At 46.0% G+C, this 26,346-nt stretch overlaps 1 protein-coding gene across 1 annotated transcript in view; it reads right to left on the bottom strand.

Moving 5' to 3' along the window:
* The window catches only part of shank3a (SH3 and multiple ankyrin repeat domains 3a), a 773,648-nt gene that overhangs the window by 82,277 nt on the left and 665,025 nt on the right, over positions 1–26,346 (bottom strand). The window contains exon 23 of the mRNA XM_041203533.1: positions 25,553–25,680. Coding sequence (XP_041059467.1) covers positions 25,553–25,680 — 128 coding nt within the window. The remainder of the gene's footprint in view (positions 1–25,552; positions 25,681–26,346) is intronic.

Raw genomic sequence — 26,346 nt, 5'->3', positions numbered from 1 at the left:
AACCAAGATCTAATCAGCTCTCTCAGGTGCTTTTCAAAGTAGACCAGAGGAGCTCTCACCAATGTCCTACCCAACATTTATCCCTCAACTCACATCACTAAAAAACAGATTATCTCATTGCTGTTTGTGTGGCATTGCTATGCGCAAACTGGATGCCAGATTTCTTAATATTACAACAGTGACTGGAGTTCCAAAGTACTTCATGGGCTGTAAAGCAGTTTTGATGTTCTGAGGTCCTGAGATTGTGAAGAGTGCTATGTAAATGTGAAGTCTTTGGCAGGGATTTTCCGTGCCTGCTAGTATTGGGCGTGTTTGGTAGCGTGAGCGGACAACATGGCGGAAAGGCCAAAAATCACTTTTACGACGTCGTGAAACCAGTTTGTGATTGCTCTGCCTGACAAAGGCGGGCCACATTCCCTGCCATTGGATGTCAGGAACCTTATTTTAATACATCAGCATATCATTATAAGGCCAGCCCGCTAGACTCATTCCCCAACCATTGGATTGTCCTCCCAGGTCAGCAGGAAAACATACCGACATGTTTCACAACAGCCTATATAAGGTGTGCACTTGGTGGGCTGCACTTTGCTTGGGACTTCAAGGGGTTTGTCTGCCTACCTTGCTTCAGGCAGTACTGACAGTCATCAGTGCCAGGCTTCACCGACAGCAGCACATCACTTTTAGGGGGAATCACGGGTTGGTCTCTACCTACCCGATCAGCCATATGTAGCTGGCTTTACAAAGGCTGCAGGGCGAAGTCTTGCTTGGGGAAGGGGGAAAAGTGGCCTCAAGCCAGGGAGAGGCTGCAGGAGAGAGCTGTACAGGGGAAGGAGGGTATCCCAGGGTACGTGTGTGGGGGCACATGTTGATCTGTGCAAGTGGCCTCAAGATGGTGAGGGCTGAGGAGGCAGTCTCCAGTGGAGATGAGGCCAGATGGACATGTGAGGGTGTGTGTGTGTAAGAATGGGTGGTGATGTCCCTTGAGCTGGCAGTGAGTGAGATGCTAATGGGTGTGTGATGGGCTTGAGTGATGAGATGGTTGCCATATCCTGGCTGTATGGATGAGATCATTCATCCTCTATCTACAATGGATGTCCAACCTCTTCTGTGCAGCATTGGCATTGATCACCACTGCCATCGCCTACCAAGCCAGAGTAGTAATGTAGCTGCCCCTCCTGCGGCCAGAATAGAGCAAGAGGACATCACAGTGGGCCTCCACAGCTTCCAAAAGGTGCTCAAGGACCTCAGTCTTCTTGCCTTTCAGAGCCTTGTCTTCTTTGCTGCAGTCCTGGCCTGGAAGCACTGAGTGTGGCTGTAATTTAAATGTGGTACCTGGCATGATGAAGTGTCAAGGTGACAGCGCGGCAGGCAAATTGGAGCCCGCAAGCCATTGACATGGCGTGTATGCTGGGAACGCATGATTAATGCGATGGGCTTAGGACAATGTGGCATGAAAAGCTGCCAGTGCGGCTGGTGGCTAAAATGTCTTGTACCCGCTACTGCACTTAGTGCAAATCTGAAACAATTCTGCCTTTATTTCTTCCTGGAACTCAATGGACCACAATTCTGTTAACAGCTTTTTTACATTCAGGAAACCTAACATCTGAGGATGGTTTCGGGGAGTAGTCCATTAAAACAGCTTTCTTTAAGAATGCCCAAACTCACTTCCCCCTGACAAATTTGCTCACATTCTTTCCTGAGGTTCTAGCTCTTGCTGGGAGATGTGCTATGATGTTTTCATACCTCCAGTGCCTCAACCAGTTGGCCACTAATTTGACACTTGACGGTGATTATTCATCCAGGAGGCATTGCAGTTGAAGCCAACCGCCACTTATGTGAGGCCTTCCATCAGAGGGAGGGGGAGGTGCTTTTTCTGAATAAACAGCAAGAGCTGGATTTTCTTCCATTGGACTCTAGGATACTGAGACCAATTGTAGCACCTCTGTCACTATCCTGTCGAGATAGGTCACCCACTGCAGATCAAGAATAGACCCTGGGACTTTCCATCTGAGGCTGTATGGCTCATTGTGAACTAAGTAATGCCTCTACTCAATGGACTGTGAAGATCGGCTTTAGAGAGAAGTTCCATCCTTTCAGCCAGTAAGTAAGGGCAAAAAGAAACATCTTGTTCTGTGTGTTGAACAAATTATTCCTGATTAATATTAGAAATTCAAACAACCACATCAAATGAGAAAATGAGAAGCATAAATTAAAAAGCTATTTACATTCAACAGATATGCATAAAGAACAACTCTCTTCACCACTGGTGCACCCTAGCTGCATTGCAAGGAACATAGGAACAGGAGGAGACCTTTCAGTTTTTGAGCCTGTTCTGCCACTCAATTAGATTATGGTTCATCTATATCTCAACTCCATTTACCTGCTTTTGTTATATCATTTAATATGCTTACCTGAAAAATCTATCAGTCTCAGTTTTAAAATTTTCAATTAACAGCTTTTTGGGAGAGAGATCCTTGAATGGTCACCTCTAATTTTAGGTTATGTTCCATTGTTCTAGACTTCCCCAGTAGCAAATTAAATTCTTGAATCACCTTAAAACGTCAATTAGTTCACATCTTAATCTTCTATACGTAAAGGAATAAAAGTTTAGTCTATGTAACCAGTCCTCACGGCCTAATCCTTTTAGCCCCTGTATAACTGTATTGAATACCCCCCATCTTGAGGTGCCCTCTGAAGATGTTTTCATTTTTCTTCAAATAAGCTGTGGCCGCCATTGTGGAGAGTAAGCCCCTACATGGAATAGGCTGCGACTGCAGCTGTCACCCGCTTGTCCCTGTGGCTCTGGTGGGCCAGGTAAGTATAGGAGGCCCTGTGGGGCCACCTTGCCAGCTGCTGCCAGGCACTTGCGGGACTGGTCTCATCAGGGGAACGATCCGTCACTGGGAAGATCCCGGCAGCATCCCATTCGCCCACAAGTAGATGCTAATATATTCAAATTGGTTATCTGCCGCTGCCAGGCGAGAGCCCTTAACATTTCCACCGTGCCTCTGGCAAGATTGGCTGGAGGCTGGAACTCATCAGCCCATCAACCCAATGTCCTCCCATCCTACTTCCCTCCCGGTTCCGTCATCAAAGCTGCCTCGGTGAGACTGGGAAGATCCCGCCCCCTGACCTGGAAGTAAATTGGATCGTTTTCCATCATCGCTGGGTCAACATCCTGGAAATCCCTGCCTAACAGCATTGCAGAAGTTCTTTCACCTACAGCAGTTCATGAAGAAGGCCAACTACCACTTTCCCAAGGGCAACTAGGGATGGGCAATAAATGCTGATCTTGCCAATGATGCCCACAGCTAGAGAATGAAATTTTTAATTGGATGCATGTATAACATTGCCCAAGGCAGTTGGAGGGGTTTCTTTTGTAAAATGTTCGTATAAAATACAGGACTAATTCTTCCAGTTCAGTGACAGAATTCATCTTGTTTCATGTGAATTGCCACTGAAGAGCAAATGGAAATGAAGGCAGTTGTGGAATAAAGGGCAGAGGAAATGAGGGTTAAGTTCAACTGTGTTCATCATGGCTTAACCTTGTGTGTATAATTGTTTGCTCATGTACTTGAGGTCTCTCCAATGACCTTAACTGAAGGTTACATTAACATGAATGGCTGAGACACAGAGCAGAAAATTAACAGATGGATTAATTTAAACCACTTGTCAGGCAGCATCTGCTGTGGTCAAAGAGCACATCTACAGTAAAACCCTGCAGCAAGTACTTAGATTAATCTTGGAATGGATTGCTCCACAAATGGGGTGAGTCCTTCCAGTCTGCCTGCTACTATCCTGCCCCAACAGACTGAGGTCAGGGTACAACTCTGCAGGTGACAGTGACCATGATTCACATATAAACTGTCAGTAAGTGTCGGTGGGCTATTCGACCATTGTTGGGAGACAGCTAAGCCTGATCCTGTCCTCAACTGACATCTACACAGGTTAAAAACAAAAAACTGCAGATGCTGGAAATCCAAAACAAAAACAGAATTACCTGGAAAAACTCAACAGGTCTGGCAGCATCGGCGGAGAAGAAAAGAGTTGACGTTTCGAGTTCTCATGACCCTTCAGCAGAACAGAGTCCTCATGACCCTTCTGCTGAAGGGTCATGAGGACTCGAAACGTCAACTCTTTTCTTCTCCGCCGATGCTGCCAGACCTGCTGAGTTTTTCCAGGTAATTCTGTTTTTGTTCTACACAGGTTAAGTTTGTCATTGAACACCAATCAAATGTGGGTGTCCCGTCTGATTTTTCAATTCTGAGCAGTGCTGAACCCAACAGTTCCCAAAGCCCTCCACATTTGAAATTGACTAAATCAGGACAGATGTGGATTGAAACTGGGTTTTCCTGGTCTGAATGGTTTAACTACAGACAACATTAATGGAGTGAACCACTGTGAAGCTCATGGTGGGAGCCTATGAGCCTGTATATTAGGGCACTGAGGCCGTACCTAGGCACTACCCATTGTATTGAAATACGGTGCAGTCTGTACCCAGGAACTGTGATATGGTGGTTCTGTACCCAGGCACTAAGGGACGGTCCAGCCTGTACACAAGTACTGAGTTATGTTGCAGTCTGTATCAGGATTTGCACCCAGCACTCAGGCATTATTGTACCCAGGCATTAAGGGAAAGTGCAGTGTGTGCAGTGCCCAGATGCTGGGGCATGGTGCACAGTCTGTGCTCAGGTGCTGTGCAGTCACTGTGGCATAGTGCAGCCTGTACTCAATGAGGCATCGTGCATTCTCAGTAATCAGACTCTGTTCTAATGGATATTAGTCGGCAAAGCTCTGATTCAAAGTCCCGGTAGGTACTGGGGGAAATATGTACTTCACTGTGAATGGGAATAACCTACATGTTGTTGAGTTATAAACATTTCCCTTTAGATGATACTGCATGCCAAATGTTCAGCGAGACACAACAATGATACAAATGTAAGATGAACCTCGTCACAAGGCCAGGATCACCCTCAGCACAGCTTTTGTACCATAAGAAAAGAATTCTATTTGACCTGCTAATTTTATCTCCTCAATCAGAATGTCTCTTAACTTTCTGTGAGAAAGGTAACACAAGCCCTTGTAGGCAACCTTACCTAATAATTTAACCCATTCAGTCCCAATATCACTTTGGTTAATCTGCACAATACTTCATTCAAGGCCATTCAAAGAGATGGCATGGTGGTATTGTACTGGACTAGGCTAATGCTCTGGGGACTCAGGTTCAATTCCCACCATAGCAGATGGTGGCATTCAATAAAAATCTGGATGACAATGAAACAATTGTCGATTGTTGTAAAAACCCAGTTGGTTCACTAATGCCCTCCCTTTAGGGAAGGAACTTTGCCATCCTTACCTGGTCTGGCTGACTTGTGACTCCAGAGGTTGGCTCTTAAATTGTATTAAACCGCTATGATGCCTATAAGGAACGAAACTGGACGGGCCACTTGACATGGACTTAGGCACTGGAAATCACAATGGCAAAGTCAGCCCTGTTAACCCTACAAAGCCCTCCTTATGAACATGGGGGGACTCGTGCCAAAATTGGGAAAGCTGTCTCACAGACTAGTCAAGCAACAGCCTGGCATAGTCATCCTCACTGAGTTCTACCTGACAGATAATGTCCCAGACACCACCATCACTGGGTAAGACATGTCCCACTGGCAGGACAGGCCAAGCAGAGGTGGCGATACAATGGTGGGAGGGAGTTGCCCTGGGAGTCCTCAACATCTACTCTGGACGCCATGAAGTCTCATGGCATCAGGTCAAACATGGGCAAGGAAACCTCCTGCTGATTACCATGTACCATCCCCCCTCAGTAGATGAATCAGTACCCCTCCATGTTGAACACTGCTTAGAGGAAGCACTGAGTATGGCTAGGGCGCAAAATGTACTCTGGGTGGAGGACTTCAATGTCCATCACCAAGAATGGCTAGCTGGCACCACTACTGACCGAACTGGCCAAATCCTAAAGGACATAGTGGCTAGACTGGGTCTGTGGCAGGGGGTGAGGGAACCAACAAGAGGGAAAAACATACTAGACCTCATCCTCACCAACCTGTCTGTTGCAGAAGCATCTGTCCATAACAGCATTGGTAGGAGTGAAAACACACAGCCCTTCTGGAGACAAAGTTCAGTCTTCGCATCCTCTATCGTGTTGTATGGCACTACCACCGTGCTAAATGGGATAGATTTTGAACAGATCTAGCAACTCAAGATTGGGCACCCGTGAGGTGCTGTGGGCCATCAGCAGCAGCAGCAGAATTGTACTCGAACACAATCTGTAACGTCATGGCCCTGCATATCCCCCACTCTACCATTACCATCAAGCCAGGGGATCAACCCTGGTTCAATGAAGAGTGCAGGAGAGCATGCCAGGAGCAGCACCAGGCATACCTAAAAACGAGGTGCCAACCTGGTGAAGCTACAACACAGGACTTCTTGCATGCCAAACAGCATAAGCAGCATGCAGTAGACAGAGCTAAGCGATTCCACAACCAACCGATCAGATCTAAGCTCTGCAATCCTGCCATATCCAGTCATGAATGGTGGTGGACAATTAAACAATTCAATGGAGGAGGTGGCTCCACAACTATCTCCATCCTCAGCATATCAGTGCAAAAGATAAGGCTGAAGCATTTGCAACAATCTTCAGCCAGATGTGCCAAATGGATGATCCATCTCGGCCTCCTCTGGAGGTCCCCAGCATCACAGATGCCAGTCTTCAGCCAATTCGATTCACTCCACGTGATATCAAGAGATGGCTGAAGACACTGGATACTACAAAGGTTATGGACCCAGATAATATTCCAGCAATAGTATTGAAAACTTGTGCTCCAGAACTTGCCATGCCCCTAGCCAAGCTGTTCCAGTACAACTGGCATCTACCTGGCAATGTGGAAAATTGCCCATCTATGGCCTGTACACAAAAAGCAGGATAATTCCAACCTAGCCAATTACCACCCCATCAGTCCACTCTTAATCATCAGTTAAGTGATGGAAGTGGTCATCAACAATGCGATCAAGCGGCACTTGATTGGCAATAACCTGCTCAACGACGCTCAGTTGGATTCCGCCAAGATCACTCAGCTCCAGACCTCATTACAGCCTTGGTTCAAACATGAACAAAAGAGCTGAACTTCAGAGGTAAGGTGAGAGTGACTGCCCTTGACATCAAGACAGCATTTAACCGAGTATGGCATCAAGGAGCCCTAGCAAAACTGGTGTTAATGGGAATCAGATAGAAAACTCTCCACTGGTTGGAGCCATACCTAGCACAAAGGAAAATGGTTGTGGTTGTTGGAGGTCAATCATCTTAGTTCCAGGGCATCACTGCAGGCGTTCCTCGGGGTAGCATCTTTGGCCCAACCATCTTCAATTGCTTCATCAATTACCTTCCTTCCAAGAAAAGGTCAGAAATGGGGATGTTCACTGATGATTGCACAATGTTCAGCATTGTTTCGTGATTCCTCAGAAAATGAAGCAGCCTATGTCCAAATGCAGCAAGACCTGGACAATATCCAGGCTTGGGCTGACAAGTGCCATGTAACATTCACGCCACACAAGTGCCAGGCAATGACCATCTCCAACATGAGAGAATCTAACCATTGCCCCTTGACATTCAATGGCATTACCATCACAGAATTCTGCACCATCAACATCCTGGAGGTTACCATTGACCAGAAGCTGAACTAGACTAGCCATATAAAAAATGTGACTGCAAGAGCAGGTCAGAAAGGTAGGAATCCTGCGGTAAGTAACTCAGCTCCTGACTCCCCAAAGCCTGTCCACCATCTACAAGGCACAAGTCAGAAGTGGTATGGAATACTCTCCACTTGCCTGGATGAGTGTGGCTCCAACAACATTCAAGAAGCTTGACCCAATCCAGGACAAAGCAGCCCGCTTGATTAGCACCACATTCACTCCCTCCACCACCGAAGCACAGAAGCAGCAGTGTGTACCATCTACAAGATGCATTGCAGGAGCTCACCAAGGCTTCTTAGACAGCACCTTTCAAACCCACAACTGCTACCATCTAGAAGGACAAAGGTAGCAGATGCATGAGAACATCACCACTGGAAGTTCCCCTCCAAGCCATGCACCATCCTAACTTGGAAATGTATCACTGTTCCTTCACTGTCATTGGGTCACAATCCTGAAACTCCCTCCCTAAGAGCACTGTGGGTGTACCTACACCACCTGGATTGCAGCAGTTCAAGAAGGCAGCTCACCACCACCTTCTCAACAGCAATTAGGGATGGACAATGAATGCCGACGTAGCCAGCAATGCCTACATCCCATGAATGAATTTTTAAAAATCCTTCCTGAGTTGTGCCGCCTGGAACTGAACATGGCACTTTGGATGGGACCTGACTGCAGTTTTATGAATTGTGGCATAACACCCACCACTCTGTATTTATAGGAACAGAAGAAATAGGATCTGGAGCCTGCCATTTGGCCCTTCAAGCCCATTCTGCATTTCTACAAGATTATGGCTGATCTTCTACCTCAAATACACCTTCCCGCACTATCCCTTAGTTACATCTTCCCACACTATCCCTTAGTTACATCTTCCCACACTATCCCTTAGTTACACCTTCCCGCACTATCCCTTAGTTACACCTTCCCGCACTATCCCTTAGTTACACCTTCCCGCACTATCCGTTAGTTATACCTTTCCACACTATCCCTTAGTTACACCTTCCCGTGCTATCCCTTAGTTACACCTTTCAGCACTATCCCTTAGTTACACCTTCCCGCACTATCCCTTAGTTACACCTTCCCGTGCTATCCCCTAGTTACCCCTTCCCGTGCTATCCCTTAGCTATACCTTCCCGCACTATCCCTTACTTACACCTTCCTGTGCTATCCCTTAGCTATACCTTCCCACACTATCCCTTAGTTACACCTTTCCACACTATCCCTTAGTTACACCTTCCCGTGCTATCCCTTAGCTATACCTTCCTGCACTATCCCTTAGTTACACCTTCCCGTGCTATCCCCTAGTTACACCTTCCCGTGTTATCCCCTAGTTACACCTTTCAGCACTATCCCTTAGTTACACCTTCCCGTGCTATCCCTTAGTTACATCTTCCCGCACTATCCCTTAGTTACACCTTCCCGTGCTATCCCTTAGTTACACCTTCCCACACTATCCCTTAGTTACATCTTCCCGCACTATCCCTTAGTTACATCTTCCCGCACTATCCCTTAGTTATACCTTTCCACACTATCCCTTAGTTACACCTTCCCGTGCTATCCCTTAGTTACACCTTTCAGCACTATCCCTTAGTTACACCTTCCCGCACTATCCCTTAGTTACACCTTCCCGTGCTATCCCCTAGTTACACCTTCCCGTGCTATCCCTTAGCTATACCTTCCCGCACTATCCCTTAGTTACACCTTCCTGTGCTATCCCTTAGCTATACCTTCCCACACTATCCCTTAGTTACACCTTTCCACACTATCCCTTAGTTACACCTTCCCGTGCTATCCCTTAGCTATACCTTCCTGCACTATCCCTTAGTTACATCTTCCCGTGCTATCCCCTAGTTACACCTTCCCGTGTTATCCCCTAGTTACACCTTTCAGCACTATCCCTTAGTTACACCTTCCCGTGCTATCCCTTAGTTACATCTTCCCGCACTATCCCTTAGTTACACCTTCCCGTGCTATCCCTTAGTTACACCTTCCCACACTATCCCTTAGTTACATCTTCCCGCACTATCCCTTAGTTACATCTTCCCGTGCTATCCCTTAGTTACACCTTCTCATGCTATCCCTTAGTTACACCTTCCCATGCTATCCCTTAGTTACACCTTCCCATGCTATCCCCTAGTTACACCTTCCCATGCTATCCCTTAGTTACATCTTCCCGCACTATCCCTTAGTTACACGTTCCCGTGCTATCCCTTAGTTACACCTTCCCACACTATCCCTTAGTTACATCTTCCTGCACTATCCCTTAGTTACATCTTCCCGTGCTATCCTTTAGTTACATCTTCCCGCACTATCCCTTAGTTACACCTTCCCGCACTATCCCTTAGTTACATCTTCCCGCACTATCCCTTAGTTACACCCTCCCGTGCTATCCCTTAGTTACACCTTCCCGTGCTATCCCCTAGTTACACCTTCCCGCACTATCCCTTAGTTACATCTTCCCGCACTATCCTTTAGTTACACCTTCCCGTGCTATCCCTTAGTTACATCTTCCCACACTATCCCTTAGTTACACCTTCCCATGCTATCCCCTAGTTACACCTTCCCGCACTATCCCTTAGTTACATCTTCCCGCACTATCCCTTAGTTACACCTTCCCGTGCTATCCCCTATTTACACCTTCCCGCACTATCCCTTAGTTACATCTTCCCGCACTATCCCTTAGTTACATCTTCCCGTGCTATCCCTTAGTTACATCTTCCCACACTTTCCCTTAGTTACACCTTCCCATGCTATCCCTTAGTTACATCTTCCCATACTATCCCTTAGTTACACCTTCTCATGCTATCCCTTAGTTACACCTTCCCGTGCTATCCCTTAGTTACACCTTCCCATGCTATCCCCTAGTTACACCTTCCCATGCTATCCCTCAGTTACATCTTCCCGCACTATCCCTTAGTTACACCCTCCCATGCTATCCCTTAGTTACACCTTCCCGTGCTATCCCCTAGTTACACCTTCCCGCACTATCCCTTAGTTACATCTTCCCGCACTATCCTTTAGTTACACCTTCCCATGCTATCCCTTAGTTACATCTTCCCACACTATCCCTTAGTTACACCTTCCCATGCTATCCCCTAGTTACACCTTCCCGCACTATCCCTTAGTTACATCTTCCCGCACTATCCCTTAGTTACACCTTCCCGTGCTATCCCCTAGTTACACCTTCCCGCACTATCCCTTAGTTACATCTTCCCGCACTATCCTTTAGTTACACCTTCCCGTGCTATCCCTTAGTTACATCTTCCCACACTATCCCTTAGTTACACCTTCCCATGCTATCCCCTAGTTACACCTTCCCGCACTATCCCTTAGTTACATCTTCCCGCACTATCCCTTAGTTACACCTTCCCGTGCTATCCCTTAGTTACATCTTCCCGTGCTATCCCTTAGTTACATCTTCCCACACTATCCCTTAGTTACACCTTCCCATGCTATCCCCTAGTTACACCTTCCCGCACTATCCCTTAGTTACATCTTCCCGCACTATCCCTTAGTTACACCTTTCCGCACTATCCCTTAGTTACATCTTCCCGCACTATCCCTTAGTTACACCTTCCCATGCTATCCCCTAGTTACACCTTCCCGCACTATCCCTTAGTTACATCTTCCCGCACTATCCCTTAGTTACACCTTCCCGTGCTTTCCCTTAGTTACATCTTCCCGTGCTATCCCTTAGTTACATCTTCCCACACTTTCCCTTAGTTACACCTTCCCATGCTATCCCTTAGTTACATCTTCCCGTACTATCCCTTAGTTACACCTTCTCATGCTATCCCTTAGTTACACCTTCCCGTGCTATCCCTTAGTTACACCTTCCCATGCTATCCCTTAGTTACACCTTCCCATGCTATCCCTTAGTTACATCTTCCCGCACTATCCCTTAGTTACACCTTCCCGTGCTATCCCTTAGTTACACCTTCCCACACTATCCCTTAGTTACATCTTCCTGCACTATCCCTTAGTTACATCTTCCCGTGCTATCCCTTAGTTACACCTTCCCGTGCTATCCCTTAGTTACATCTTCCCGCACTATCCCTTAGTTACACCTTCCCGCACTATCCCTTAGTTACATCTTCCCGCACTATCCCTTAGTTACACCTTCCCGCACTATCCCTTAGTTACATCTTCCCACACTATCCTTTAGTTACACCTTCCCATGCTATCCCTTAGTTACATCTTCCCGTGCTATCCCTTAGTTACATCTTCCCACACTTTCCCTTAGTTACACCTTCCCATGCTATCCCTTAGTTACATCTTCCCGTGCTATCCCTTATTTACATCTTCCCACACTATCCCTTAGTTACACCTTCCCATGCTATCCCCTAGTTACATCTTCCCGCACTATCCCTTAGTTACACCTTCCCATGCTATCCCCTAGTTACACCTTCCCGCACTATCCCTTAGTTACATCTTCCCGCACTATCCCTTAGTTACACCTTCCCGTGCTATCCCTTAGTTACATCTTCCCATGCTATCCCTTAGTTACATCTTCCCACACTTTCCCTTAGTTACACCTTCCCATGCTATCCCTTAGTTACATCTTCCCGTACTATCCCTTAGTTACACCTTCTCATGCTATCCCTTAGTTACACCTTCCCGTGCTATCCCTTAGTTACACCTTCCCATGCTATCCCTTAGTTACACCTTCCCATGCTATCCCTTAGTTACATCTTCCCGCACTATCCCTTAGTTACACCTTCCCGTGCTATCCCTTAGTTACACCTTCCCACACTATCCCTTAGTTACATCTTCCTGCACTATCCCTTAGTTACATCTTCCCGTGCTATCCCTTAGTTACACCTTCCCGTGCTATCCCTTAGTTACATCTTCCCGCACTATCCCTTAGTTACACCTTCCCGCACTATCCCTTAGTTACATCTTCCCGCACTATCCCTTAGTTACACCTTCCCGCACTATCCCTTAGTTACATCTTCCCACACTATCCTTTAGTTACACCTTCCCATGCTATCCCCTAGTTACACCTTCCCGCACTATCCCTTAGTTACATCTTCCCGCACTATCCCTTAGTTACACCTTCCCGTGCTATCCCTTAGTTACATCTTCCCGTGCTATCCCTTAGTTACATCTTCCCACACTATCCCTTAGTTACACCTTCCCGTGCTATCCCTTAGTTACATCTTCCCGTACTATCCCTTAGTTACATCTTCCTGCACTATCCCTTAGTTATACCTTCCCGCACTATCCCTTAGTTACACCTTCCCGTGCTATCCCTTAGTTACACCTTCCCATGCTATCCCTTAATTCCCTTAGTATTGTTAGAATCATATATCTCAGGGAAGAAGTTTTATTTTACAAAACGGAAGGATTTGGCATGATAAAAGCAAAATACTGCGGATACTGGAAATTTAGAACAAAAACAAAAATTCCTGGAAAAACTCAGCAGGTCTGACTGCATCTGTGGAGAGCAACATAGTTGATGTTTCAAGGAATTGGCTTGATCTGGACACTTGGATGCTAACCTGGGATTTTTTTTTTTTAAAGAATGTCATAAGTTCACTCTGGATCTGTCAACAAGCAGGCCTCTTCCAAGAAATCACCTGATTACATGGTACTTGGGAAGGAGTTGTTTGTGTTGAACTGCAAAACACTTTAATTAATGCTACCTTGACTGGCTCTCTCTCTCCCCTGCCTAAAATTGCTTGTGGCTATCAACCTGTAGCCAGAGAACCCTCAGATGAATGTAACTAGTCTGCATTTGGACCTGCAAAGCAGAGACCAATGGTAAGAACTTCCAGCCATTCACCAGGACCAGCAGCCTGTCTTCACATGAGAGAATTCCAGGTCAACAGCGTTGAGACCCTGCGGACTTTATCCTTTATAATGCCCATCCTCCAAAGCCGATCTCTGCAGGGAGACTCGAGCTGTTTGTGATTTGTTTGTCTGTGTGTGTGTGTGTGTGTGAGTGTGTGTGTGTGTGTATGTGTGTGCGCATGCTGGGGAATTATTTCAGAAGAGATAGATAGTTATACTTCCCTATTACAATTTTACGTTAGCCAGTACTTGAAACTTGTTAAGTTTTGTTTTGAAGTAAATTTTAACCATTCTGAGTTTTTGAAAGAAGCCTGGTCAGAGTCTCTTTTCTTCTGGGTATAGAAGTATAGAGAAACAATTGGCCATTTCAGTGAGAAAATTAAACATTTAAATTAATGGTACGGCCTGCGGAGTAGTACGGCTTGATAATTTGTACAATCCTCCCATCCCGGTCATAACAGTACCAAAAAATCTATTAACCTCAGTCTTGAATATACTGAACAATTGAGCAACCTCCACTCTCTAGGGTAGAGAGTTCCAAAGATTCACAACCCTTTGAGGGATTTTTTGCTTGTATAAATATAGGAGGCATTTCCTTATGCACAAAAAGTTTACGAATTTGGAGCGAGGGCCCATAAAATTGTTCAGATAGCCTTCTCACTGGATTCCCACAGGTCCTGACCTCTCAGCAATTTTAGAGTGGAACCAGTGAGGCCTAGGCCGGTCAGCCAGCCCTCCCTTGCCCCAACTGAGGTCCTTAAGTGGGCAATTAATGACTACTTAAGGGTTAACTCCCAATCAGCCTCAATTTTCAGGCTGGCAGGAGGAGTTCAGATGCGGTGGGGATGCCTCAAAAACGACCTCAGGTGCTCAGGCCTCGGGTGGTAAAGGTGTGGGAGGGGGTGTTTCTGTTAATAGCTTCCTTTCAACATTGGGTGATCCCCCATAAAATCTAGCCCTAGCAGGTGCTCCCTCCCTCCCCTTGCTTCTCCACCAACACTCTCACCACGCCTCTGTCTACCACCCCAGGCCTCACCTCCCTTGTCCTTCCTGAGGTACCCACAATTACCTGGTCCTGCCCACTGCAGCTTCTGGCACAGCTGGAATTAGAGAGCTGCCAGCTAATCAGACCAGCTATCAGCTGTCTGAGGTGGGACTTCCTCCCAAGTGAGGCGCAGAGGTCCCATCTCCAGTCAATTAATGCTCATTGGAGCATTAAATGGCTGTGGGGCAGCCAGTATCCACAGCAATGTGTTCACTCCTGACTCCTCGGATGGTGGGAAGGAAAATTCCGCCATCCTAAAAGGCCTGGCTAAGGAGTACGAAGTCCAGCTTGACGGAGTACTGCTTCGTCAGAGCACTTCACTTGGGGAATTTGGTGAGCGATGAAATTTTAAGGGTCGATCTCTTTACAAAATCTAGTCAAATTTAGCATTTAGCATTTAACTTAACTTTAACCTTAACTTGTAGTTCCTTTCATAGTCTTAGTCAGTAATAAACAAGCTGCCTGTCAGTAGCAGCAGCACAGCTAGTTAATTAGGTGCAAATTAGAACTAGTTACCAGGTCAGCAGGGACTAACTTAGGCCTTTGGAATTTTTGCTAGTTAAGTACAGAAACTTTTGCTTACGCACAATGGAGTGCTGTTTCAATAAGGTAGGGGAATTTGGTGAGGGAAGAGCTGTTGTTCTGGTCTTTTACAAAACCAGAAGTAGTCTGAGTGAGGGAGTGGGAGATAGTAAGATCTGGTGAGTAGCTGGTCAGTGCTTCCATATAATAGTCCAGAAAGTAAAGCCTTGGCAGGGAACCTCAGTCCCATGGAATGCACATCCTGTGCCATGTGAGAAATCCTGGATGCTTCTCTTGGCTTGGACATCACATGTGCAGGAAGTGTCGTCATCTAAACCAGCTCAAGTTCTGGGTTTCAGAGCTTGAGTGGCATCTGGAGTCACAACAGGCCATCCATGAGACTGAGAGCTTCTTGTATGTAGCATGTGCTGGAGGTGGTCACCCTGTGCCTTAAAATATGTAGGTGAGAGGGAATGACAACCTGTTAGAACAACAAGGAGGACCAGGCAGGTAGGGCATGAATGCATCTCACTTTCCAACCTGTATTCTGTTCTAAATACTTGTGAGAGTTATGGTTCCTCTGGGGTGTGCAGGCAAAGCCAAGTCCATGGCAACGTGGGTGGCACAGTTGCAGGGTGGCAGGGGGGAGAGGGGGGAGAAGAAGAGTGGAAGAGCAATAATGATAGGAGATTCAATAGTGGTGGGAACAGACAGGCATTTCTATGACCATAGCCGTGATTCCAAGATGGTATGTTACTTTCCCGATGCCAGGGTTAAAAGATGTCACTCAGTGGCTGCAGGACATTCTGAGGGGGTAGGGTGAACAGTCAGAGTATGTGATCCATATTGATGCCAATGAAATAGGCAGAAAGAGGGATGAGGTCCTCCTGAAGATACTGTTTAGGGAACTAGGAGAGAGATTGAGAAGCAAGACCTCAAAGGTAGTCATCTCTGGATTATTCCTGGTGCCACATGCTAGTGAGTACAGAAATAAGAAGATAGAGCTGATAAATATACGGCTGGAGAAAGGGAGCAGGAGGGAGGGCTTTAGATTCCTGAGGCATTGGAGCCACTTTTGGGGGAAGTGGGGTCTGTATAGGCTGGATGGATTGCACCTCAACTGTGCTGGGGCCAATATCCTCGCAGGGGGTTTTGCTAATGCTATTGGGCTAACTTTGCAGGGACTGGGAACCTGAGAGTATATTCAGAAGGGAGAGAAGAAAAGTTGGGAATGGAAGGCAAAGGAAACAAAGGCTAAAAAAAGACAAATGAGTTTGGTAATGCTAATGATATTTATTTCAATGCAAGAAGTCTAGGGGACAAGGCAGATGAGTTGAGAGCACAGGTTGACATCTGGGAGTATGATATACTCTATCTTTCAAAGCAAGGAGTACAGCCCATGGCAAGAACCTGTGCATGGAGTCTTCTTTGGAAAGTGAACATATTTGCTCTGAACCCTCTATTTCTTCCTTCAAGGAGACTGTTGCACTGAGCTACCACACAGGGCAGAAATAGTGAGGGAATTCAACTAACCTAATATTAATTGGAATAGATTTAGTGTGAAAGGCACAAAGGGTGCAGAATTCTTAAAATATTTTCAGCAGGACTTTTTTAACCAGTGCATAGTACGTCTAACAAAAGACTGGGTAGTTTTGGACTTAGTTTTAGGGATTGAAGCGGGGCAGGTGGAAGAGTTATGGAAAAAGGCAAAGATAGACCAGGAATAAAAGTTCCTGATTAGGGAAAAACTAATTGTACTAAGCTGAGATATGGTTGGGCTAAAATGGACTGGAAACAGCAACTTGAATGTAAACCAGTGCCTGATCAGTTGAAGGAAGAGAAAGAGGGTTCAGAGCAAGTATGTTCGCTTTCAGAAAAATGATCTCAGCAAGGTTATTAGGGAGCAATATGGTGAAAATTCTCTATGCCCACAGATTTCCAATATTCTCTCTGGGGAAAAGGCCCTCTGCCCAACCCAAAATGATCGGAATGGGATATCTGGAAAAGGCAGTGTAGGTGCAGGAAACAGGGTTCCGTTATCATATAATGATGCTGCACACAAGAGGGCCATTTGATCCATCATGCTGGGTTTTATAAGTTGGGTCGCCACACTGATGTCAGCCTCAATTTTGTGCTAGAAACCCAGAAGTGGCCATGTCGGGCACAATCTTCCTAGACATGACACCAGCTGAGGTTGGTGTTGCTTTGGCAGGTGGGCTATCAACATGGATGCACTCTCCGAAGCCTTCTGCAAATGTTAGATTGAAGGTGTGGAGGAGGAACTTGTCCACAGAATTGGTTTTGGCTGTGCGGCTGTCTTTTGTTTTGGCGGTGCCTTTATTGGGGCATGGAGCCTCTGGCTCTGATATTTCCCTATCCTGTCGCTGGAAGGCCGTCTCTAGACAACTGGTGACTCCACACCTGGTAGAGGATGTTCTGATGGTGGGAAGGTCCTATCTCTGTGGAAAATGGCCTCTAATTGGGCCCTAAGTGGTGTAGTCTGGGCTGCCAACCTTTTCCTTGCCTACCCCAGGAATCACCCTTAGAACCAGGAACACATCACGGAGTTGTCTAAACATGGCTCCCCACTATCTTCCTGGCCTCCTCTCTCTAATAGCATCTCCACGTGGCTGGGAAAATTCAATCCATTGTGCATGTGCTAGTTCTTTGGTAGAACCACCAAATTAATCCTAGTCTCCTCCTCTTTCTGCATGGCTCTGTAATTTTATTCCCTTTAAATGTTTATCCATTTCTCTTTTTTATTATTTATTTATGGGATGTGGGCTTCGTTGGCTAGGCCATCATTTATTGCCCATCCCTAATTGCCCTTGAGAAGGGGGTGGTGAGCTGCCTTCTTGAACTGCTGCAGTCCATGTGGTGTAGGTACACCCACAGTGCTGTTCGGAAGGGAGTTCCAGGATTTTGGCCCAGCGACAGTGAAGGAACGGCGATATATTTCCAAGTCAGGTTGGTGAGTGACTTGGAGGGGAACTTCCAGGTGGTGGTGTTCCCATTTATCTGCTGCCATTGTCCTTCTAGATGGTAGTGGAGGTGGGTTTAGAAAGTGTTGACGAAGGAGCCTTGGTGAGCTCCTGCAGTGCATCTTGGAGATGCTGCAACTATGATTCGGTGGTGGAGGGAGTGAACGTTTGTGGGTGTGGTGCCAATCAAGCGGGCTGTTTTGTCTTGGACGGTGTCAAGCTTCTTGAGTCTTGTGGAAGCTGCATTCATCCAGGCAAGTGGGAAGCACTTCATCACACTCCTGAGTTGTGCCTTGTAGATGGTGGATAGACTTCGGGGACTCAGGAAGTGAGTTACTCATCGCATGATTCCTAGCCTCTGACCTGCTCTTGTAGCCACAGTATTTATATGGCTAGTCCAGTTCAGTTTCTGGTCAATGGTAACACCCAGGATGTTGATAGTGGGGGATTCAGTGATGGTAATGCCACTGAACATCAATGGGTGATGGTTGGATTTTCTTTTGTTGCAGATGGTCATTGCTGGACATTTGTGAACGAATTTTACTTGCCACTTGTCAACCCAAGCCTGGATATTGTCCAGGTCTTGCTGCATTTGGACAAGGGTTGCTTCAGTAGCTGAGGAGTTGCGAATGGTGCTGAACAACATGCAATCATCAGTCAACAGCCCCACTTATGACCTTATGATGGAAGGAAGATCATTGATGAGGCATCGGAAGATGGTTGGGCTGAGGATACGACTCCCTTAGTAATGTCCTGGAGCTGAGATGACAGACCTCCAGACAACCACAATCATTTCCTTTGAGCTAGGTATGACTCCAACCAGCGGAGAGTTTTCCCCCTGATTCCCATCAACTCCAGTTTTGCTAGGGCTCCTTGATGCCACACTCTGTCAAATGCTGCCTTGATGTCAAGGGCTGTCACTCTCAACTCACCTCGGGAGTTCAGCTCTTTTGTCCATGTTTGAACCAAGGCTGCAATGAGGTCAGGAGTTGGGTAGCCCTGGTGGAAGCCAAACTGGGCGTCAATGAGCTGGTTATTGTTAAACAAGCGCTGCTTGATAGCACTGTTAATGACCCCTTCCATTACTTTACTGATGATGGAGAGTAGACTGATGGGGTGGTAATTGGTCATGTTGGATTTGTCTTGCTTTTTGTGTACAGGACATAGCTGGGCAATTTTCCACATAGCCGGGTAGATGCCAGTGTTGTCACTGTACTGGAACAGCATGGCTAGGAGCACAGCAAGTTCGGGAGCACATGTCTTCAGTACTATTGCCAGAATATTGTCAGGCCCATAGCCTTTGCAGTATCCAGTGCTTTCAGCCGTTGCTTGATATCATGTGGAGTGAATTGAATTGGCTGAAGACTGGCATCTGCGATGCTGGGGACCTCCAGAGGAGGCTGAGATGGATCATCCACTCGGCACTTCTGGCTGAAGATTGTAACGAATGCTTCAGCCTTATGTTTTGCACTGATCTGCTGGGCTCCTCCATCATTGAGGATGGGGATATTTGTGGAGCTTCCTCCTCCAGTGAGTTGTTTCATTGTCCACCACCATTCACAACTGGATGTGGCAGGACTTCAGAGCTTAGATCTGATCCATTGGTTGTCAGATCGCTTAGCTCTGTCTATCACTTGCTGCTTATGATGCTTGGAAAGTAGTCCTATGTTATAGCTTCACCAGGTTGACACCTCATTTTTAGGTATGCCTGGTGCTGCTCCTGGCATGTTCTCCTGCACTCTTCATGGAAGCAGGATTTATCCCTTGGTTTGATGGTAATGGTGGAGTGGGGGATATGCCAGCCTATGAGGTTACTGATTATGTTCGAGTACAATTCTGCTGCTGCTGATGGCCCACAATGGCTCTTGAGTTGCTAGATCCGTTCAAAATCTATCCCATTTAGCACGGTGGTGGTGCCACACAACACGATGGAGGGTATCCTCAATGTGAAGGCGGGACTTCATCTCCACAATGACTGTGCGGTGGTCACCCCTACCAATATCGTCATGGACAGATGCATCTGCAGCAGGCAGGTTGGTGAGGATGAGGTCAAGTATGTTTTACCCTCTTGTTGGTCCCCTCACCACCTGCCACAGACCCAGTCTAGCAGCTATGTCATTTAAGACTTGGCCAGCTCGATCAGTAGTGGTGCTAGCTAGCCACTCTTGGTGATGGACATTCAGGTCCCCCACCCAGAGTACATTCTGCACCCATGGCATCCTCAGTGCTTCCTCCAACGGTGTTCAACATGGAGAAGCACTGATTCATCAGCTGAAGAAGGGTGGTACGTGGTAATCAGCAGGAGGTTTCCTTGCCCATGTTTGACCTGATGTCATGAGACTCCATGAGGTCCGGAGTGGATGTTCAGGGCTCCCAGGGCAACCTCCTCCTGACTGTACACCACTGTGCCCCAACCTCTGTTGGGCGTGTCCTGATGGTGGGGCAGGACATACCGAGGGATGGTGATGGTGGTATCTGGGACATTATCTGTAAGGTATGATTCCGTGAGAATGACTGTCAGGCTGTTGCTTGACTCGTCTGTGAGACAGCTCTCCCAATTTTGGCACTAGGCCCCAGATATTAGTAAGGAGGACTTTGCATGGTTGACAGTGTTGAGATTGCCGTTGTCGTTTCCAGTGCCTAGGCTGATGCCGGCTGGTCTGTCTGGTTTCATTCCTTTTTTGTGACTTGGTAGCGGTTTGTTACAACTGAGTGACTTGCTAGGCCATTTAAGAGTCAACCACATTGCTGTGGGTCTGGAGTCATATGTAGGCCAGGCCAGGTAAAGACGACAGGTTTCCTTCCCTAAAGGATATTAGTGAACCAGATGGGTTTTTATGACAAAAACAAAATATGCTGGAAAAACTCAGAAGGTCTGACCGCATCTGTGGAGAGAGGGACAGAGATAACGTTTTGAGTCCGTCCACAGATGCTGTCAGACCTGCTGAGTTTTTGCAGCATATTTTATTTTCGTTTCAGATTTCCAGCATCTGCAGTATTTTTGCCTTTACTTTGGCTTTTATGACAGTGGTTTCGTGGTCGTCATCAGGCTTTTAATTCCAGATTTTTAATGAATTCAAATTCCACCATCTGCCGTGGCGGGATTCAAACTCTGGCCTTCAGAGCATTACCCTGGGTCCCTGGATCTCTATTGAATCAGTTTCCACCCTCTCTCAGGCAGTGCTATCGAAATCACAACTCACTGTGGCAAAAAACGTTTATATAGAATTACATAAGCCTGAGTGTTACCTTTGGTGGGCGTGTGCGATCGGTGGGCCCACGAGCAGTCAGGAAATGGGCACCCGGCCTCAATCGGTCCCAGACTGCAATTTCATGCCGGTCAGCCAATTAACGGCCGGCCAGAGTGAAACGGGTGCTGAGGAGCTCAGCGCTGCTCGGGTGGGGGGGTGCGGGGAGAGGGCAGGCAATGACGTTTTCGCCGACGCGGGCGAGCTCTGCATGAAAGCTCCCCGAAGGCAGACCGCTGCCTCAGGGAGCTGCAGATCTGAAGAGGATCAAATAAAGGTTTAAAAAGCTGCAAAAAAAAAAATGCCCATGAATCACAATCAAGCACCTGAAAGTGTAGCCAATAAAAATGCTGTCTGCAGATATTTATTTAAATTTTATTTCGTAATGGAAATTTCACCCCGCCCTTGGAAGAGGTTTGATGAAATATGTAAAAGGCCGCCTGGTCAATTTGCCCGTCTGCCAACCGTAAGGTTGGACAGGCCACGAAAAATCGGAGGCAATTACGCCCTTAATGGGCGCCATCGCCCTCTTAATTGTCGGCGGGCACGCTTCCAGCTTTTGCATGCGTCTGCCGAGCAAAATATTGCATGACTGCGCGATGACCTCTGGATGCTCGCTTGGCGCCGTCTCGCACTATTTTACGCCCGATCAGGTTGGGCACGTGCCCGCCCGTGGGATGTAAAACTCTGTCCATAGAATATACACAGACACAAGCCAGTCAGCCCAACCAATCCATGTCGGTGCTTATACTCCGCTCCAGCCTCCTCTCATCTTTCCTCATCTACCATCATAACTATTATTCCCTTTTCCCTCATATGCTTACCCAGCTTAAATGTGTCAATTCACTTCAAGCACTTCCTGTGAGTTCCACATTCTCGCCACTCTTTGGGGAAAAACATTTCTTCCGAATTCCTTATTGGATTTCTTGGTACTCTATAATAATGATGGCCTCCAGTTCGCTCTTGCCCACAAGAAGAAACATTCTCTCTGTATCCACTCTATCAAAATTTTAAAGACCTCCATTGGTCACCCCTCAGCCTTCTTTTTGCAAGAGAAAAAAGACCCACCCTGTCACTCCTTTCCTGATATGTAAACCCACTTCTGGTAAATACTCTCTCCACCCGCCCCAGTGCCTCTATATTCTGTTTATAATATGGCAATCAGTACTTTATGTCACACTCTAAGTGTGGTCCAACCAGGTTTAGCATAACTCTCTTGCTTTTCAATATTATCCCTGAAGAAATAAAGCTTAGTACTTTGGTTTGCTTTGTTTATTTGATTCGTTCATGGGATGTGGATTGCTGGCTAGGCCAGCATTTATTGCCCATCCCTAATTGTCCTTGTTCAGGGAGCATTTAATAGTCAACCACATTGCTGTGGGTCTGAAGTCACATGTAGGCCAGACCAGGTAAGGACGGCCTATTTCCTTCCCTAAAGGACATCAGTGAACCAGATGGGTTTTTATGACAATGGTTTCATGGTCATCATCAGACTTTCAACTCCATATTTTTTTTTTGTCTCAAATTCCACCATCTGCCATGGTGGTATTTAAACCCAGGTCCCCAGAGTGTGGATTACCAGTCCAGTGACAATACCACTGCACCACCGCCTCACCGTTGCTAACCTGTGGCACAAATTTTAGTGATCGGTGTCTTTGTAGTCTGAGATTTCCTTATTCCACTACCCCACATAGATTGGCATCTTCCAAGTAGCTGCACGATGACGTTGGGATGCTCACCTGACTTTACACCTGATCAGTTTGGGCACGCGCCCCCTATGGGATGTAAAATTCTGCCCCCAGTCTCTCTACATCCCTGTTGTAAATTTATTTTGCACCCTTTCCAAAGCTTTTACATCTTTCCTAAAATCTGGTGCCAGAATTGAACACAATATTCTAGCTCAGCCCTAACCAGTGTTATACAAAGGTTGCTTTTGTACTAAGTGCCTTTCTGAGTAAAGCCAAGGACCCCAAATGATTTTTAAAAACCTTCTCAACTTGCCTGCCACCTTTGTGTACATACGCCCCCAAGTCTCTTTGCTTTTCATTCATTCATGGGATGCGGACATCATTGACAATTGCCCTTGAGAAGGTGATGGTGAGGCACTTTCTTCAACCACTGCAGTCCATGTGATATACATATACTCACATTGCTGTTAAAATTATACCATTTCATTCATAACTCCTCATTCTTCTTACCAAAATTGAACGATCACTCTTCACTGCATTAAATTTCATGTGTCACATGTCTGCCCCTTTTACCAGTCCCCCTGAAGTCTGTTGCTATCCTCCTCAGTGATTACTACATTCCCGAGTTTCTACCAGAGAATCATAGCATGGGTACAACACAGGAGGCCATTTGGCTCATCTTGCCCATGCTGGATCTCTGCTGTTGAACACAATTTGCCTTTCACAAATCGTTGCTGGCTTTCCTCAATTAAACCCCACTCATCCAAGTGACAGTTAATTTTCTCCTGGATTATTATTTCTAAAGATTTTCCCACCAATTAGGATGAACTGGCTGGCTTGCAGTTGTTGGGTTTCTCCTTACATCCTTTCTCAATAAAGGGTGTAACATTGGTAATTCTCCAGTCCTCTGGCACCACCATGGAGGGCTGGAGGATTATGGCCAGTGCTTCTATAATTTCCTCCCTTATTCTCCACAGTGTCCTCCCATCTGTTCCTGGTGACTTATCTACTTCAATTACAAATAGCCTACATAGTCCCTCCTCTTTGTCAATTTTTATCCCATCCAATGTCTTAACTAGCTCCTTTTTCACTATGATTTTAGCAGTATCTTCTTCCTTGGTGAAGGCAGATGCAAGGTATTCATTTTGTATGTCAGCTATGCCCTCTGCCTCCATGCGTAGATCTCCTTTTTGTTCCCTAATCAGCCCCACCGCCTCTCCTTACTGTCCTTTCACTTCTTATATGTCCATAAAAGAATTTTGGACTCCCTTTTATGTTAGCTGCCAGTCTTTTCACACACTCTCTCTTTATCTCTCATTTCTTTTTTCACTTCTCTAAACTTTCTATATTTAGCTTGGTTCTCGCGTGTACTATCAACCTGACATCTGTCATACAATTTCCGTTTCCAACTTCATCCTCTCTCTATCTCTTTCATCATACAGGGAGCTCTGGTTTTAGTTGCCCTGCTTTTCCCCTATAGGAATGGACCTCAACTGTATGTGAACCATCGCCTCTTTAAAGGTAGCCCATTGTTTTGTCTGCCAATCTTTGATTCCAATTTACATGGGCCAGATATGTTCTCACTGTACCGAATTTGAGTCTCCTCCAATTAAGTATTTTTTAACCCTAGATTGTCCCTTATCCTTTCCCATAGCCAGCCTAGAGCTTATGACACTATGATCACTGTTCTCCAAATGTTCCGCTACTGACATATTATCCACTTATCCCGCCTTATTCCCTAGAACCAGGTCCAGCAATACTTCCTTCCTCGTTGGTTGGAAATACAGTGAACAGCAAAATTCTGCTGAACACACTTCAGAAACTCTCTTTACATTAATACTATTTCAGTTTATGTTAGGATAATTAAAATTTCCGATTATTATTTCTCTATTGTTTTTGCACCTCTGTAATTTCCCTGCTCATTAATTAATTAATAGCCTACAGAATACATCACGTTGTGTAATGGTACCAGGATTGTTTCTTAATTGCAGATGTTGAAAATATGCCCTACAAATACAAATCAAAGTCATTAATATATTTCAGAAAAGTGGTGGTCCTAATACTGGCCCCCGGGGAACACGACTGCATACTTCCATTCAGTCTGAAAAACAACCATTTCTCTCCTTCTTTCCCTTAGCTAATTTTGGATTTATACCATCACCGCCCCTTTAGTCTCATGGGTTTTTACTTTGTTAACAAGTCAAATCCTGTTAGGTATTCTGAAAGCTGTCCTTTCATGAATACACAAATGGAAGCTGACATGGGTCATGTCCATCTTTGTGCAACTGGCTAATCTTTGCTGATGAGTCAAGGTTTCCCAGCTGTCCAGCTTGCAAATCCGGAATACGTGGCTTGAAGCCAGATCTGTGTTCACCCCCTTTCACTCATTGAGCTCACATTTTTGGGACAAAGTCATTCTCAAAGCAGGAGTGAGCCGGAGAAAGAATTCCAACATTGGCGCTCTTATCTGTCGAGAGTGAAGGGAAACTGAAATCCTGTCATGATTGCCATATGATTCTCATAATACTGAAGCTCAGAGCTAAATACAGTGCTAAAAGTGAATGGGTTTCTCACACTGATCTCTGCTGGTGTGATACGCCTGCTTGTAGGCCGCTGTTTGACCGTCGCAGCTCGGGAGTCTGCTGCCACATTCTCTGTCCTGGCTGAGCGATCAGCTGCTGCAAGGATCTCATCCAATTTTTCTAAAACAAAATTAGAACATTGCATAAGAAAGGGCAGGATATCACATCAGAGAGGAGAGAATGCTCCATCAGAGAGGAGAAGGTATTGCAGGAGATACCATATTACATCAGAGAAGATAGGATAATATATTTGAAAAGACAGAACATTACATCAGAGAAGAAAGGGTATTAAATCAGGAGAACAGGATATTGCATCAGAAAAGATAGGATATGACATCCTTTCTTCTTTGATATAATATCCTGGGTTGTAGATTCAAGTCCCATTCTAGAAACTTGAGCGCATAATCTATGTTGGCAGTTCAGTGCAGTACTGAGAGAATGCTGTACTGTAGGAGGTGCTATCTTTCAAATGCGATATTAACCAGAAAGTGTTTTCTTAGGTGACCATAAAAGATCACACAGCATTGTCCAAAGAGAAGTCGGGGAGATTTCCTGGTGGTCTGGTCAATATTTATCTTCACACCTAAACCAGGTTATCTGGTCACAATCAGACTGCTATGGTGGGATATAGATATGTACAAGTTGGTACATTGGCTTCCTACATTGCAATACTTGAAAGTGACTAAAATTCACAGTTACTTCAATGGCTGTAAAGACTTTGGGACGTCCCAAGGCCATGAAAAGCACCATAGTTACTCTTCTTTCCTTTGATGAAATAAATAGGTA

Source organism: Carcharodon carcharias, chromosome 13 (assembly GCF_017639515.1).
Source record: "Carcharodon carcharias isolate sCarCar2 chromosome 13, sCarCar2.pri, whole genome shotgun sequence".
Lineage (NCBI taxonomy): Eukaryota > Metazoa > Chordata > Chondrichthyes > Lamniformes > Lamnidae > Carcharodon > Carcharodon carcharias.
The sequence above is the reverse complement of the archived record's forward strand: the minus strand, read 5'-3'. Positions and strand labels throughout refer to the sequence as shown.